This window comes from Squalius cephalus (genome assembly GCF_949319135.1).
Source record: "Squalius cephalus genome assembly, chromosome: 19".
In the NCBI taxonomy this organism is placed as follows: domain Eukaryota; kingdom Metazoa; phylum Chordata; class Actinopteri; order Cypriniformes; family Leuciscidae; genus Squalius; species Squalius cephalus.
Window position 1 is genome coordinate 34,463,760 of NC_137140.1, and position 16,519 is coordinate 34,480,278.

Sequence of the window (16,519 nt, forward strand, 5' to 3'; positions counted from 1 at the left end):
CATTTTACAAAATGGCTGCTGCAAGGTATCAAACCACATGTTGTCAATCATGGTATACTAAATATAAGTATACATGGTATAACTAAATTAAGTAGTTTAATCCATTTGTATTCTTTTTTTTTTTTTTTTTTTTTTTTTTTTTACAATTCCCTAACAATAAAGTAGGTCATACCAGTTCAATTAAAAGCTTAATATGAAATCATGAGATAAATCATGAGACAATTTCTGATAACTGAAAAGAGACAGTGGATTTACTATGGGCCTTTCTTCATAGGTATTCAGGAATTTGGAAGAAGGAAGTCAAGTGATATCATCAGTGTGATGTTTATGTATAATTGGTGTAATTGTTCAAATAACATATTGTTTTATTTTAAAATATAAAGAAATTGTAATCCTAAGTGTTTTTCAAGAGTAATATTTCTGTAAAGGTTTGGGACAGAAAAATGGACATTTAGAATGACCCACTAAGAAATTACTGAAGAACTAATAGGTAATTCTTCATTAACACTTAAGTCACTACTGTTAACTACTAAGGAAGATGTGTTAACTAGTCAGTATGTAATGGAATTTTATGATTGTGTTAAGTAACAGTTAGTTAATCAAAACCTCCTGAAGAACTACTAATTATCTACTAATTAAGGTTCAAGAAAAATAACTATGAAGTTACTACTAATGAACAGTCATACACAGTAGTCACTACAATAATGCGTTTTTTTTTTTTTTTTTTTTTTTTTTGCAGTGGAGTGGAGGTGGTGGATGAAGTACACAAATAAAGTAGCCTACTTGAGTTAAAGTACAGATACCCCAATAAAATATTACTCCAGTAAAATTATAATTAGGCCTATTCAAAATTTCAGGTTCAAAATTACTTTAGTAAAAGTACAAAGGTAATTCATTTTTAAAGTACTTAAATAGTAAAAAGCACTAATCAATGTTTTTTATTTTTTTCTAGCCAGTTTTAGTCATTCTTCAGCACTAATAAGAAAGATAAGTGCAGACATTTACCTATTGATCTGCAAATAAGCAAACTTTTTATTTCATTAGCAAAACTTATAATGTACATTACACCTTATTTTTATACTTGGTTCTTATTTTGGTTCTTATCAGTTTAAACTTATTTTTCATCATTCAAGTTGCGGCGATATCGCGGAAGCCTACATTTTACAGTGATTTGGTGATGCAAGAGCGCGGGCATTGGCATCCTCTTTTGGAGAGTTCTCAGCGCTGCTGATTTGGTGCATTTCTTCGGCGAAGTCGGCCTACATTTGTTTTATGTTTTATTTAATCTATAAAATCATTACTGTGCTGTAAATCATTTTATTTTATGCAAGGCAACATATAAAGACGCGATGTCAGTTACCTAACTAGTCTTGCATTGGTCTTTTTTGCGTGATCCCTTGCATAAAACAAATCATTTTATTTCTAAAGATAGCCTACTAAATCTAATTACTTCAGATGTTAAAATATGTTCTCAGAGCTGTGCAATGTTTGTTTATTATGGGCAGGTTATGGAGTCAGTCACAGCATCTTTCGGTAATGAGTGAAACGCAGGCGGCGGTCTGAAGTTAACCCCGCCGAACACGAGCCCAGCTCCCGCAAGAGATCCAGCACCACTACCGTGCAAACGGGAGAACAGAGACCAGTTGATTACACTTGAATTGCTTTTAAAGGTTTAACTTTTGATTCTAGAATGTTTGTTAAACGAGTTTAAATGTAGGCAGTAGGCTATTGTACATGTTAAAACTAAATAAAATATATGCTGCATTAAGAAATGTTCTCATCTGAAATAAAGGAAGATATCATAGGCTAAACAAGTCATTGTCGTGTATTTTACAAAGGTTTAGATGATTACGTTAATGGTGTTTTTTTTTTTACAGTAAGTTTGATCTGAGTCAGAAGTATGTGGTAATTCTAGCCTAGAAATCTAGATGCACCCTAGCGGCAGAAAATTTTATTTTGCAAGTCATTCTTAAAAAGGAAGATGTGTTCGTAGTTTTGCCGACCAGATACGGTCTATCAACTAGCTCCGCTGGTGGGATAACGCTCTGGTTGGTTGTAGGGGAGTGAATTCACATAGGCTCACTACAAGGCTGTGCCTTATAATGAAGGAGTTGTGAAACTGTACAGCTTTTCCAGTTTTTTTAAATGAAATACTCCTTCCTACACCGACTACGGACACATTTTCTATCATGTATGCCTATGAAAAATGATCGAGCTATATCAGGGTAGGTATCTGCAGGCTGTAGCCAGGTCCTTCTTATCGCATCACGTCTGGTTAGGACACTTCAACCTGCTATACTGGCCATGTGTACCAGTGGGTGTATTTACTAAAGGTGGTCTGCAACTATATCTGATTAAGGCCGTGCGATCCAGTTTGGTTCAGAAAACTAATTAACAATGAATTTTTTTTTTTTTTAATTTATGCTTGAATATATGTGTCCCATAGCCTACACAATGCCTTTTTAAACAAGGCTCATGGACTATGAGGGCTCCCTGGAACTTCTGTTACTGTTGGGCCCTGTGTGAATATGAAGGACCCAAATTCTCTTATAAAACCATTGTCCCATCCTGATTCAAATTTGATTTACTTGAACCACTCTTTGATCTTCTTTCTTTGTGTGAAACTTATTGGAAAAATAACTATTTATTATTACAGTATAACTGCCCATTTTCCCTAAGTTGAAGTGAGACATTGCCTAAAGTTTCTTTGTTGTTGTTGCCTAAATACTAAATTATCCAACAAAATGGGCCAAGAGAGAGCAATAGACTGTTTTAGCACACTTATGATTTCAAATTTGAACTGTACAAACGTACACCCTTCTCTCTACAGTTGTTTGAATAATAGAAAAAGAAGCCAAGTTAGCAGAGTGTAGCCTATAGTTGAAATGACAGATTCTGGGCCAGATTTACTAACACTCGCATTAGCGCAAACCATCTTTTGGCCTTAAAAACTACTGTCCAGATTTACTAAAGACACAGTGAAAATTAGCCCTGAAAAGGAGTGGGCACAGTTATTTTTGCAGCTGACCTTTTAAACCCATATTCAGTGTGCAAATGGAACGGTAAAAAGTATTTGCATTGACCTCTTTTTTGTTGTGATATAGTGTCTCCATTACATTTACACTGAATAGGCTATAATAATAATAGTAATAATAATTGTAATAATTAAATTACTGATAATACAATATAATAGCCTATATAGCTTTATACATTATTTTAAATTATTTATATGTATCACATAATATTAATCTGATTTGCTGATGCCAATCAATAATCCTCCATTTTATAACACAATACATCATATTACCAGTCGTAGTGTCCATGGTTGTAGTTTCTGTTGTTGTAGTCTCGGTTGTGGTTGTTTCTGGCGTGACAGTAGTAGTGGTAGTGTTTATGTTGCTTGAATCTGAAATAAATGATAATTATTAGATATAATATATATATATATATCTCTTTTACATGAACAAAGTGCACATGTAAATATATTTACCTGCACAGTAAGCCAAATTGCAGGCAGTTGGGCTCACAAACTCATAGACATAATAATCTCCTGGACAGGCTTTGACTTTAATGGGATTGGATTGGAAATAGCAGCAGTTATTGCTCCAGTGACCGCAGACATCTCGAGTGACCACTCCATCCTCAACTGTTGGATGTCCTCCGTTCAGCCACAGTGGAGCATAAGTGCCACAACTAAACTCATCAATACATGTGTCTGGCATCTGAACGCTCTGATCCTGAATGAAGAGACGGTACCAGCCGTTCCAGCTGACCCAAGTGTCACACATTATTTGAGAGGAATGTTGATTGTTGGTGGCTCTCCATGAATCATCCAGGATATTGTAGTTGTAGCAGGGGTCAACAGGGGGAGCTGTTGTCATGGAAATATTAAAAATATATATTTTGCAGAATTAATAAATGAATGTTTTTTTATGTGTATTTTTTGTAGTGGTTATGTTATGAAACAGTTTACTCTCTTTACTTAACATCACTGTTTCATTTGCATTTTTAGTTGAAACTGAAGACAATTTGTCGTGAGCTTTCAGAACAACTTCTTTTATCCAGCTGACAAAACGAGATAAAAACGGCCAAATCTGAGTCCCTTTGTAATTGAGCACAAGTATTACAAGCAAATGGACTTCAAGAAGCCAGTTCTTTCAAAACACTATTTTCCACTTATTTGCAAAAATATTATTCTCATATTAAATAATCTGCAAAAATATCTTGTTCCTAGATCTCTGCTTTTGATTTAATTTCATGGCTTATTACACTTGCATGCATTATTTGCTAATCAGAGTGTAATTTGATCTAGTTATTTTTTTAATCGATTGACAGCACTTATATATATATAAATATATATATATATATTTCAGCTATAAGTGCTGTCTATGATAAAAAAATAACTAGATTAATCACAAATTCTGTGATTAACCACGATTAAAAACACACATTTTTATACGTTTTTTACATAATTTATAATGTAATAATTCCACAGTTAATCTCCAAATTAATGTAGACAACATAAAGACAGTACTGGCGCTGGCCATGTGTGTGATGCTGGCCAATAGTGAGCCTATGTTCTGAGGCATACAGAAGAAAATTAAGAGTTGAATAAAGTCGTTATTTTTTGGGGGGGTTGCGCACAAAAAGCATTCTTGTTGCTTGATAAACTTAAGGTTGAGCCGCTGTAGTCACTTGGACTATTTTAAACATGGTCTTTACTATCTTTCTGGGCCAGCAAGTTTCAATTAAAGAGAAGCCTATGGAGGAGTGAGATAGCTCTCAGATTTCATCAAAAATATCTTAATTTGTGTTCTGAAGATGAACGAAAGTCTCGAACAACATAAGGGAGAGTAATTACTGACAGAATTTACATTATTGGATGAACTAACCCTTTAAGCCAGAGTAATTCAGTTCACTTTTGTGAGATACTGTATATCACTTTGTCTAAAAATGCATTCTGTTTACATTTAAATATATAGAGTTTGCATAATCATTTGTGAGCTGTATTGCTTTTTACTAATGTGATTTTTGTAAATATTTTCTGTAGAAATTAATTTAGCTATGAATTTACTTAATGTGATAAACAGAAACATTTCAAGAGATCACGTTTAATAAAAATACAAGTCCAAAAAGATGCTCAAGAGAGTTTATGAAGGAAGCAATACTTTACCAGTGGTTGTGATTGGTGGAGTAATGGATTCTGTGGATGGGATTGTTTCGGTTGTTGATGAGATGGACTGACTTGAGGGATCTGGTATTAGGAACATTTTATATTAACAACAATCATTTCATTTCAATTCAAACACAATTCAGAAAAGTTAAAGGACAAGTTCGGTATTTTACACATAAAGCCCTGTTTACAGATCGTTTCTGATGAAATAGAACGGTTAAGATTAAACTTTTGACAGATGCTGCTGTCGCGAGAATTTTAGGTTTATTTCGCTTCCCACCCCCCCCTCAAGAATGGTAGTCTATGTGCACTGGAACAATCCTTCCTAAAACGCATTAAACTTTCATTTAAAAAGAGATGAAACTCACCGAGTGGTCAGGGGTGTTCACTGATATGCTCATACAAAAATCGCTGCAAAAGATGCTTTCCAACAGGTGTTTTACCATTCGTTGTAAAACTGTGGATCTATTTTTCCAAAGGTCTCACACCCGTAGATTCTTCCGTTGAGAGCTTGAATAATAGACACTCCAGCCCAGTTGGTGGCGATAATGCACATTTGCCAATTGCAAGCAAACCACTGGCATTTCACTGAATACACAGAAGAAGCAGAAGAAGAAGCGGCGGAGTAATACCGTACCTCACACAGCACATTCAATGCAAGTCAATGGAGTTGGACAAAAACTATGATAAAACCTGTTGGAAAGCATCTTTTGCAGCGATTTTTGTATGAGCATATCAGTGAACACCCCTGACCACTCGGTGAGTTTCATCTCTTTTTAAATGAAAGTTTAATGCGTTTTAGGAAGGATTGTTCCAGTGCACATAGACTACCATTCTTGAGGGGGGAGGGGAAAGCGAAATAAACCTAAAATTCTCGCGACAGCAGCATCTGTCAAAAGTTTAATCTTAACCGTTCTATTTCATCAGAAACGATCTGTAAACAGGGCTTTATGTGTAAAATACCGAACTTGTCCTTTAATGGCTGAAGATCATTTGAGTAAGTGCTCACCAACACAGTAAGCGCTGCAAAATATTGGCTTGACAAACTCATAAACATAGTAATTTCCTGGACAGGCTTTGACTCTTATAGGGTGGGATGTGTAAGTACAGCAGTCGCTCCATGAGGAGACACAGACCTGCCGGGTGACCACTCCATCTTCCAGCTGTGGGTGAGGCCCGTTGAGCCACAGTGGGTCATATGTGCCACACATGTACTGATTTACACATGATTCTGGCATTTGAGCATTTTCACCATTGTAGAACATCCTGTACCAGCCATTCCACTCCACATTATAATCACACATACGATAGTAGTTATAGTTATTATAGTAAGGGTTGTCTGTGGCTCTCCAAGGCTCATCCAGACTGGTATAGTTGTAGCAGGGATCAACACTTGGGGTGGAGAAAGGCACTATTAAGGAAAAAGTAGGAAGAGAGCATTATTGCAGATTAAATATATTCAAATGAATAATATGAATATAAATCAATACAATTCATGACAAGCATGTCAGATATAAAGATAAATGAATATACCTGCACAATATACAGGAGCTGGGATTGAAAGAGTTGGTCTGGTAAATTTGTAGACATAATAATTTCCAGGACAAGCTTTGACTTGGATCGGGTCGGATCTGTAGCGACTGCACTGATAATCACGGGAGCCGTAAATTTCACGAGTAACAACTCCATCTTCTAGCCGAGGATGAGAGTCACCAAGCCACAGAGAACTAAAACCTCCACATGACATGTAAGACATACACCACTCAGGCATCTGAGCACTCAAGCCATTCATGAAGAGTCGATACCAGCCATCCCATTCTACACGAGTGTCATCATAATCATATATGTATCCATACATAGACCAGTAATTGAGTGTGCTTCTCCAGTAGTTGTCGAGTATGTTGTAGTTATTACACGGGTCATAATCTGTTAGTGAGAGATGATGAGACCAAAACAAACAAGTTATATTACAAAGATGAACTTCACAGGTGAAAATCTTTTTTTTTTTTTATTACGTTTTTCCAAATATTAACAAAAACACACAAACCTTACAAAACCCAATTAAGTGTAAAAGACATGAAACGTACAGTATACAATGACTATTTGAAATCATTGAAATTATAAACAGAGCTTGTGATTGCAAACATCATGAAACATATTGGTGGAGGAGGAACGTGTGTGTGTGCTTGAATAGACATGTCCGTGTAAGTGTGTGAGTGATGAAAATTTTTGTGTTGAAATGTTGCAATCATCAGGATTGGATCCAGGGGCACCTGATGCCAGAACCACCCCACCCCACTCTTCAGGCCCTCCACAGAGCACCCCACCCGGCCCTATTCCTAGTTGATTTAGTTATTGTTTTCTTGAATGTGGGTGTGAGTGTTGGACATCTATCATGAGGAGCATTAAAAAGTGAGGTGTACAGAGTAGAGCCGACAAAAAAATATGGAGCGCTTCACGGATTTGCGTGTCATAGGTGAAAATCTGAACCAGTCAAACACTGTAATAATCATGAGATTCATAAACCATTTTATACGCAATGCGACTGTGTAAGAGTGAAAATGTTTATGCATAAAAATTTCCATTTAAACTGTAATGCAAATCTTTCATTTAATGTTTTTTATAATTTTTAATAACACTTATATATTCGTTCATATTATTTACAACTTACTCAAGGTGATGGTAGATCCAGTGAAGATATCTGGACTTGTAGTGGAAACTGCCTGTGAAATAGTGTTGACATCTAAAAAGAAGGAAATTCATGTAATTGAGAAATCATTTACAAAAAGGTTTGAAATTCTTAAATAAATGAGAAAAGCACAGTACCTGTACAGTATCCTGAACACCCCCATGCTGGATTCACAAGTTCATAGACATAGTAATTGCCTGGACACGCTTTCACTCGGATGGGTTTTGTCTTGTGATTACAGCAGAGTCCCCAATAATAACTACCACCACAGACCTCCCTGGTCACCACTCCATCCTCTATCTGAGGGTGAGGATCAATGAGCCACAGATTGAGGTCTGTGTTACAGGTGTATGAACTAACACAGGTCTCTGACATCCGGATGTCCATTCCATAGTAGTAAAGCCGGTACCAGCCATTCCAGGAGAAAAGTTCATCACAGATGTAATCTCCACTTTCATTGTTGGCTCTCCAGGGACGATCCAGAGACTCATAGTTGTAGCAGGGATCACTGCTGATGCTTTGGAAAGCAACTGTCATGAAGTTTGCAAAAGTACTGTTAAAATATATTACATCCTAAAGAGCATAAGAGTTTTATACCATAAGACCAATTATGATGGTTAATTACATGATTTCGAGCAATTTTACTCTAACCAGTGGTGTACTGTCAGGCTCAAAATGGGGCAAGTCTACAGTGGCTGACAGCAGATCGGGGCAGAGAAACACCTGAGGGGTTACGAATGACAAAAGCTGTGCAAATAAGTTTTAATTCATTTAAAATATGTGAATTCAAAGATGGCCGAACTGGACAAACAAAAGCTTAAACTTGAAGACTGACTACTGCTTGTGGACTCAGATAAAGTGTATTACGTTCTGAACTTTCAAGTTATCATTTAAAGAAAAAAAGAAGAAAAAAAAAGAGTGCCTAAATATGACAAGACCAAATCAAAGACGAGGCGAGTTGTTGGATATTGTGCCAGCAAACCAAACCTGCCGGGAGGGAACGGGCGATGGTAACGCCGATAATACTTCAGAAATACTGAAGGAACTCAAATTATTTCGAACTGAAACGGCTGAAAATTTTTGTGTGCTGAGGAAGGAGGTGAGCGAAATTAAACTGAACTTTGAAGAATTGAAAACAAGGGTGAATGACGCCGAACAGAGGATTGCGGACAATGAGGATCGTAACATGGATCTGACTAAGGTGCTGTTTCATTTGATGTGTAAACAAAAGTACCTTGAGGAGAAGTGTGAGGGCCTGGAAGGCCGTTCACGGAGAAATAATTTAAGAATTTACTCTGTACCGGAGAAAACAGAAGGAAGTAATATGATTGAGTTTATAGAAAAGCTTATTCGTGAGCAGCTTAATATCCGGGAAGAAATTTACATTGAAAGGGCGCATCGCGCCGCAGCAACAGGTGTCTCCACGGGACGTGCCGCGGACTTCACCAGATCAATCATCGTATGTTTCCGTAGTTTTAAGGAGAAACAACGAGTGCTATATGCTGCATGGTCTCTAAAGGACATTCGGATCAAGGATCAACGGATATATTTTGATGAGGATTACACCACCGATGTTTTTAAGGAGCGTGCAAAATACAGGAGTGCAAGGAAACAACTCCAGGAGAGGAAAATCAGGTCTCGCATTCTTTACCCCGCAAAACTCATGCTGTTTCTGCAGGATAGAAAGACTAAAATTTTTGAAAACCCTCGAAAAGCAGCTGAGGGATTAAAGGATTTTGGCGTAACGATGGAAGTTCCAAGAAAAGAGCCGGATTGGGACTCAGCGCTGCGGGCTGTAGGATGGCAGTCCCCCCGCAGTAGGAGCAAACATGCTCCTGCTGGGGAAATAACAACCAGCGTTGAATCTCTTCGACTTTCCTTGGTCAGTTATGAAAACGAAAAGACACATAATGAATAAGGTATGTGGAGATTACATTGTGGCAAGCGCTAATTGGTATAAATGAGTGCAATGTCCGCAGTGTGTGAACATATCCCTACACAAGCTGAAAATTCAGAAGGATGTGTCTATGACTATGATGAACTGGACTCGGAGTCAAATTTATTTCCAAACATAAATGATACATGTAAATATTACACAGACGCAGAATTTATTAGTAATATAGAAACGGCTGGTTCATTTTCTCTTATTCATTTGAATTGTAGAAGCCTGTATTCAAATTTTGGTAAAATACATGATTATTTGAACACATTACAAAATAAATTTACTGTTATAGCTTTGTCTGAGACTTGGTTAACGGATGAGAAAGGTGTGGAATTTTATTTTGAGGGTTATGAATTATTTTTTGTTAATCGGATTAATAAGAGAGGAGGCGGGGTTGCTCTATATGTTAGTAGTGATCTGAAATGCAAAACAATTGAGTGTATGACTACTGCAACAGAAGATTTAATGGAATGTTTAACTGTTGAGATCGAAATGAAGAAACAGAGGAATATTGTTGTCACATGCATATATAGAACTCCAGGATCTAGTATTACAGCATTTAATAACAAGCTGGAGCAATTATTATTTGGGTTGAATGAAAATAAAGTGTCTATAATTTGTGGGGATTTCAATATAAATCTTTTGAATGTGTCAAATCATACTAGTAGTTTAGATTTTCTAGATTTAATGTACAGTAGAGGCCTTTATCCTACTATTACTAAGCCTAGCCGAATAACTTCCAGTTGTGCCACGTTAATTGATAATATTTTTGTAAATATATTTGAAAAAACGGTCAAAAGTGGTCTTTTGATAAATGATACAACGGATCATTTACCGATATTTGTAACTCACTTCTGTGAAGTAAAAACAAATAAAGAAAAGTATAGTAAAGTTATTAGGTTAAGAACTGAGGAAAGATTAAATAGATTTAGGGATGATCTAATGAAAGAACACTGGGACAATGTTTATAGTACAAATAATGTAAATAAGGCATATGAATTATTTTTGAAAACGTATTTATGGTTATATAATAATAATTGCCCAATAAAAATATTGAATGATAAAGCAAGAAATAATAATAAACCTTGGTTAACGAAAGGTATATTGAAATCGTGTAAAAAGAAGAATAAGCTTTATCGGGATTTTGTAAAATATCGGACGGTAAATGCAGAAAATAAATATAAAGCTTACAAAAATAAGTTGACTACTATAATGAGACGTGCAAGGAAAGATTATTATATAAACTTGTTGATGGAAAACAAAAGTAATATCAAAAATATGTGGAAAGTCTTAAGGGAGGTTATAGGCAGTAAAAGAATTATAGTCAGCCATTATATTTAATGAATGAACAGAATGTCGAGATACGTGGTGAAAAAATGGCTGATGAATTTAATTCATTTTTTGTTAATGTTGGTCCAAATCTTGCCAAAACTATACCATTACATAATAAAAGCTGGATAGGTGAAAGCAGAGTCATGCAATCCATTTTTTTTGACGAAGTTAGTGAGAGTGAAATTATTTCCACTGTCTCTAAATTAAAAAGTAAAAATTCATGTGATAGTGATGGCTTAGATATGTATATTGTTAAAGAAACTCTACGTTGCATTATTAGACCATTAAAATATATAATTAATTTGTCTTTTAATACAGGTTTTTTTCCAGATAAAATGAAGGTGGCTAAAATTATTCCTTGTTTTAAAACTGGTGATAGGCATAGTCTTACAAATTATAGGCCTATATCTTTGCTTTCCCAATTTTCAAAAATTCTGGAGAAGCTTTTTGTTAAAAAATTTGATTATTTTCTTGAAAAATATTCTTTGATAAACGATAATCAGTTTGGGTTTCGTAGCACCCGCTCAACAGCTATGGCTTTGATGAAAATCACAGAGGACATTACTACAGAATTGGAGAATAAAAATCACACAGTTGGAGTTTTTATTGACCTTAAAAAGGCCTTTGACACTCTTGATCATGGAATATTGATATCTAAATTACAGACATATGGAATTAGAGGTGTAGTATTAAATTGGATTATTAGTTATTTAGAAAATAGACAACAATATGTAGAGTATTTAGGCCATGAATCTAAGTTGGAAACAATACAGTGTGGAGTCCCTCAAGGCTCTGTGTTGGGGCCTAAATTATTTATTTTATACATTAATGATCTCTGTGATGAATCAAAATTTTACGTTTTGTTCTTTTTGCGGACGATACAAATTTTTTTGTATCGGGGAAGAACTTAAAAATCTTAATCAAAACTATTGAACAAGAATTGGTCCTACTTCAGAAATGGTTTAACAAAAATAAACTGTCGTTAAATTTAAGTAAAACTAAATTTATGTTGTTTACAAATCAAAAATGTCCTGATAATGTTTGTTTGATTCTAAATGGAATAACTATTGAGAGAGTGTCAGAATTGAGGTTTTTAGGAGTACTCATTGATGAAAAATTTAAATGGAAATCACACATAGCCTACGTAAGAAATAAAATGTGTAAAAATATTGCTGTTTTGAGTAAAGTAAAGTTTATGTTAAATTACAAAGCAATGAGAATCCTTTATTGTTCCTTTATTTTGCCCTATTTGATGTATTGTTTGGAGGTATGGGGTAATTCATATTTTACTAATTTAATGCCCTTATTTATTTTGCAAAAAAGGGCAATAAGGATAATTAATGGAGTTGCTCCAAGAGAACATACTACAGGACTGTTTCTGAGGTCAGGGCTACTTAAATTGAAGGACTTGGTTTCTTTACAAACTTTATTAGTTGTTCATAAAGCAAAACATTGCTTGTTACCACATGGACTGCAAACCCTTTTTACTGTAAATAGTGAGACAAGTAGAAGAAATAATGATTTTAAACAACCTTTTGCTGGAAATACCCTCAAACAAATGTGTGTTTCAGTTTCTGGTGTGAAAAGATGGAATTGTCTAGAGAATGATTTAAAATGTTGTTCAAATATAGTTCGATTTAAATATAAGTATAAAGAGAAGATACTTAACTTGTATAAAGTTTTTAAAACTATAATATGAATGATCATGGTCTCGTCATTGTCTTTGATGCCAGAGTTGTCATTATTGCATTAATGTTGTTTTTGTTTGTTTAGTGTTGTGTAAGCAGAATTAATATAAAAAAATAAAAAAAAATTGTTAAGGAAAATTGTTAAAAATGAAAGTAGATTACATCTGGTCTGCGTTATTTTTCATTTATTTTTTTATTTTTTTTGTCGCTGTTATTTATTTATTTATTTTCTTTCATGTCGGTTAGGCCATCTAATTTGTAACTTTCTTATTATAAGAATGGGGTAGGAGTTTATAAGATTTTTTTTCTTCATCCTACTCCTGTTCTTCTTGTCATGGAATGTATTTTTGTTGTGTTTGTGTGGATTGTTGTTGTGGCATTTCGTGTTGCATTACCACGAAAAGAGAATAAATAAATGAAATGAAATGAAATGAAATCTGAGAAATAAACTTAACTTCAGATAGGCACAAGAGGACTGTAGAGTAATATCACAATGTTTTCATTTACATTGTTAGTTTACTTATTAATTATTGAACAAATGGCATAATGTGTAATTTGAGGAATTGTGTAACAAAGAGATCTAGGTGCCACTGATCTGCAGCATAACCTACAATATAGAATGGGTAATTGAATGCAAACCACTCGTTAAAACATGCTTATTTTCATAAAACAAAATATGTTTGTTCAATTATCTAATAGTAAGAGCATTTACACTTTATACTGACATAAAAAAAAATTATAAAGATAAGATTGAATATAGTACCTGCACAGTACATAGGCTGGGGGGATGATATGTTGGGTTTGACAAATTCATAGACGTAATAATCTCCTGGACAGGCTTTGACTCGGATGGATGTGGAATTGTAGGCGCCGCACTGATTGGTATACCTCCACCACCACCCTGCATTAGTTCCCACGACTTCATGGGTCTCCACTCCATCCTCAAGTGTTGGATGAGAACCGTTGAGTTGCAGTCCAGTTTCTCCACCACATCCCACATGACTCACACACCACTCAGACATCTGGGCACTTTCTCCATTCAGATACAGCCGATACCAGCCACTCCATTCAACAAGAGTGTCATCATATCCAGAGTACTGATATGGGCTTTGCCGTATGTCTCTCCAATATTCATCAAGAGTGTTATAATCATAGCATGGATCAGTTGTAGGTTCTGAGAGAATAAAGAAAAGACTCATTCACTCATTCACTGAGGTGTCAAACACAAGAGTACAGGTAAACATCTAACATCTGTGTCTGTCTGAAAGAGAAGATATTGGGATTGTAAAATGAGGATGAACTAAATAAACTTACTAAACCTACAACAAGTGTATCCTTTATACCGTTCTCTCAGAACTGACCCTTGATCTCGACTTATGACAAAGTTATACTTTTATGGAACTTTGATGATAAATGTGAGATTCAAATATTTAGGTAAAATTATTTTCCCATTGAAACAAAACATATAAAGGAATTACATTCAAGATCATCATCAGATAATTAAAGAGTGTGATGTTTACTGTATGAACAATTCAAAATAAACTTAAAATAAAAAAAATTAATAAATAACAGTACAAATGTAAAGGACAAATAAGGGTTTGTAAATCATATATTTCATGCTTTTTCCTATCCAGATCACAAACTACTACATTCAGCGCATTCCCTCGATAAGACCAAATATATATTTTCTTTATTTTCAATGTAATATATGACATTTCCTATTATCCTTTCCTTTTCACATCTACTATCGTCTCTCTTTCAGTCTCTTTCAGTCTCTCAATATCTAAAGAAAACTTATTTTGTTTTAATTTGTTTTGCTTTATTTCTAGATGTTTGACTCAATTGTGGATTTCCTCTTACATCATACTCGGGGGTTTCAACAAACGGACAGGGAACTACGTCATCACGTTGAAAGGTCACGCCGGTGCCAGCAATACTATTTGAACTACTATTCATATCAGAATGTTATTCATATACTATTCATATTCATATTCACTGAATACTATTACTATATATATAATAGCAAACAATACTATTTGAACTATCCTCCTATGTACGGGCGCATTGTAAACAGTGGGGCGGTTCTTCTGCCGGCGCCGGCGTGACCTTTCAACGTGATGATGTAGTTCCCTGTCCGTTTGTTGATCAGCTCAATCCCAACTATTGAAGGTAAAAAGTCTATAAATTATAATTTATTTTTTGAAAATGACCGATCGTTTCGCTAGATAACAACCTCTTCTTCAGCTGTGATCGCGTACAGCCCGTTTAAACACTTCAAAGACTTTTGAAACTGCATTGATTTGGACTTAAAAACGATGGTAACAAATGAAGTCCATTGTTAGAAGAAAAATCCAGAAATGTTTTCCTCAAAAAAACATAATTTCTCTCCCTCTGAGAAAAGAAAGACGTGGATATCTTGGATGGAATTGGGGTGAGTAAATTTTCATTTTGGGGTGAACTAATCCTTTAAAATGCATTTCTTTTTCTAACATTTAAACTTAAACCACATTATTAGATTACCCTTTGACTTTATAAATACACATAAATGAAAGCTTAATGATTTTCTATATTGTTTGTGCATTTATTTAAAGACTGCATGTACCTTTTTTGTCACTGGTGTTACATTACTACTTTGGTAATATTAAAGGTTTTTATGAAACATTATTTCTATTTTTTTCAGCACATGTAGTCAGAGTTACAGAAAAATAATAATAATGCAACAAATAAGGAGATTATGTTTGATTTATTTTAATCAGGTTTGTTAAAATTGTGCTTGAATGATGTTAGTTCATTTTCCCAACCATGTTTTGCTGTAACAATAAAAATATTTGAAAACTTTATCAAGTTATAATGCAATCCTTTAAATCTTAACTTTTGAGTGTAGAAGAAAATGAATAGCTTTGAATAACAATAGGAGTCACTGGTGTTACTGGTGTTACCCATAAGGAAGGTGACACCAGTGACAGTAACACCAGTGACAATTTTTATGAAAAAATCATTTTACAAAATGGCTGCTGCAAGGTATCAAACCACATGTTGTCAATCATGGTATACTAACTAAATTTATAGTTTAATCCATTTGTATTCTATTTTTATTGTTTTTTTTTTTTTTTTTTTACAATTCCCTAACAATAAAGTAGGTCAGTTCAACTAAAAGCTTCACATGAAATCATGAGATAAATCAAGTGATATCATCAGTGTGATTTTTATGTGTAATTGGTGTAATTGTTCAAATAACATATTGTTTTATTTTAAAATATAAAGAAATTGTAATTCTAAAGTGTTTTTCAAGTGTAATATTTCTGTAAAGGTTTGGGACAGAAAAATGGACATTTCTATAGAATGACCCACTTACTACATAACTAATGAGAAATTACTGAAGAACTAATAGGTAATTCTTCATTAACACTTAAGTCACTACTGTTAACTACTAAGGAAGATGTGTTAACTAGTCAGTATGTAATGAAATTGTATGATTGTGTTAAGTAACAGTTAGTTAATCAATAACTATTGAATTCTGTCATACCTCCTGAAGAACTACTATTAATTATCTACTACAATTTAGAAATATAACTATGAAGTGACTACTAATGAACAGTCATACACAGTAGTCACTACAATAATGCGTTTTTATTTATTTTTGTATTATTTTTTTTTTTTTTTCCAGTGGTTAAAGTACACAAATCAAGTACTTG

At 34.4% G+C, this 16,519-nt stretch overlaps 1 protein-coding gene across 1 annotated transcript; it reads right to left on the bottom strand.

The window, feature by feature from the left end:
- Window positions 1-1,518: 1,518 nt before the first annotated feature.
- Window positions 1,519-15,767, bottom strand: LOC307146701 (uncharacterized protein; the record flags this gene model as incomplete). Its single annotated transcript, XM_079850911.1, has 10 exons — window positions 1,519-1,613; window positions 3,308-3,406; window positions 3,491-3,871; window positions 5,174-5,254; window positions 6,183-6,584; window positions 6,707-7,099; window positions 7,845-7,916; window positions 8,000-8,392; window positions 13,588-13,998; window positions 15,764-15,767. The coding sequence occupies 10 exons, from the start codon at window positions 15,765-15,767 to the stop codon at window positions 1,519-1,521; spliced, it is 2,331 nt and encodes a 776-aa protein (XP_079707037.1).
- Between the last annotated feature and the right edge of the window lie 752 nt (window positions 15,768-16,519).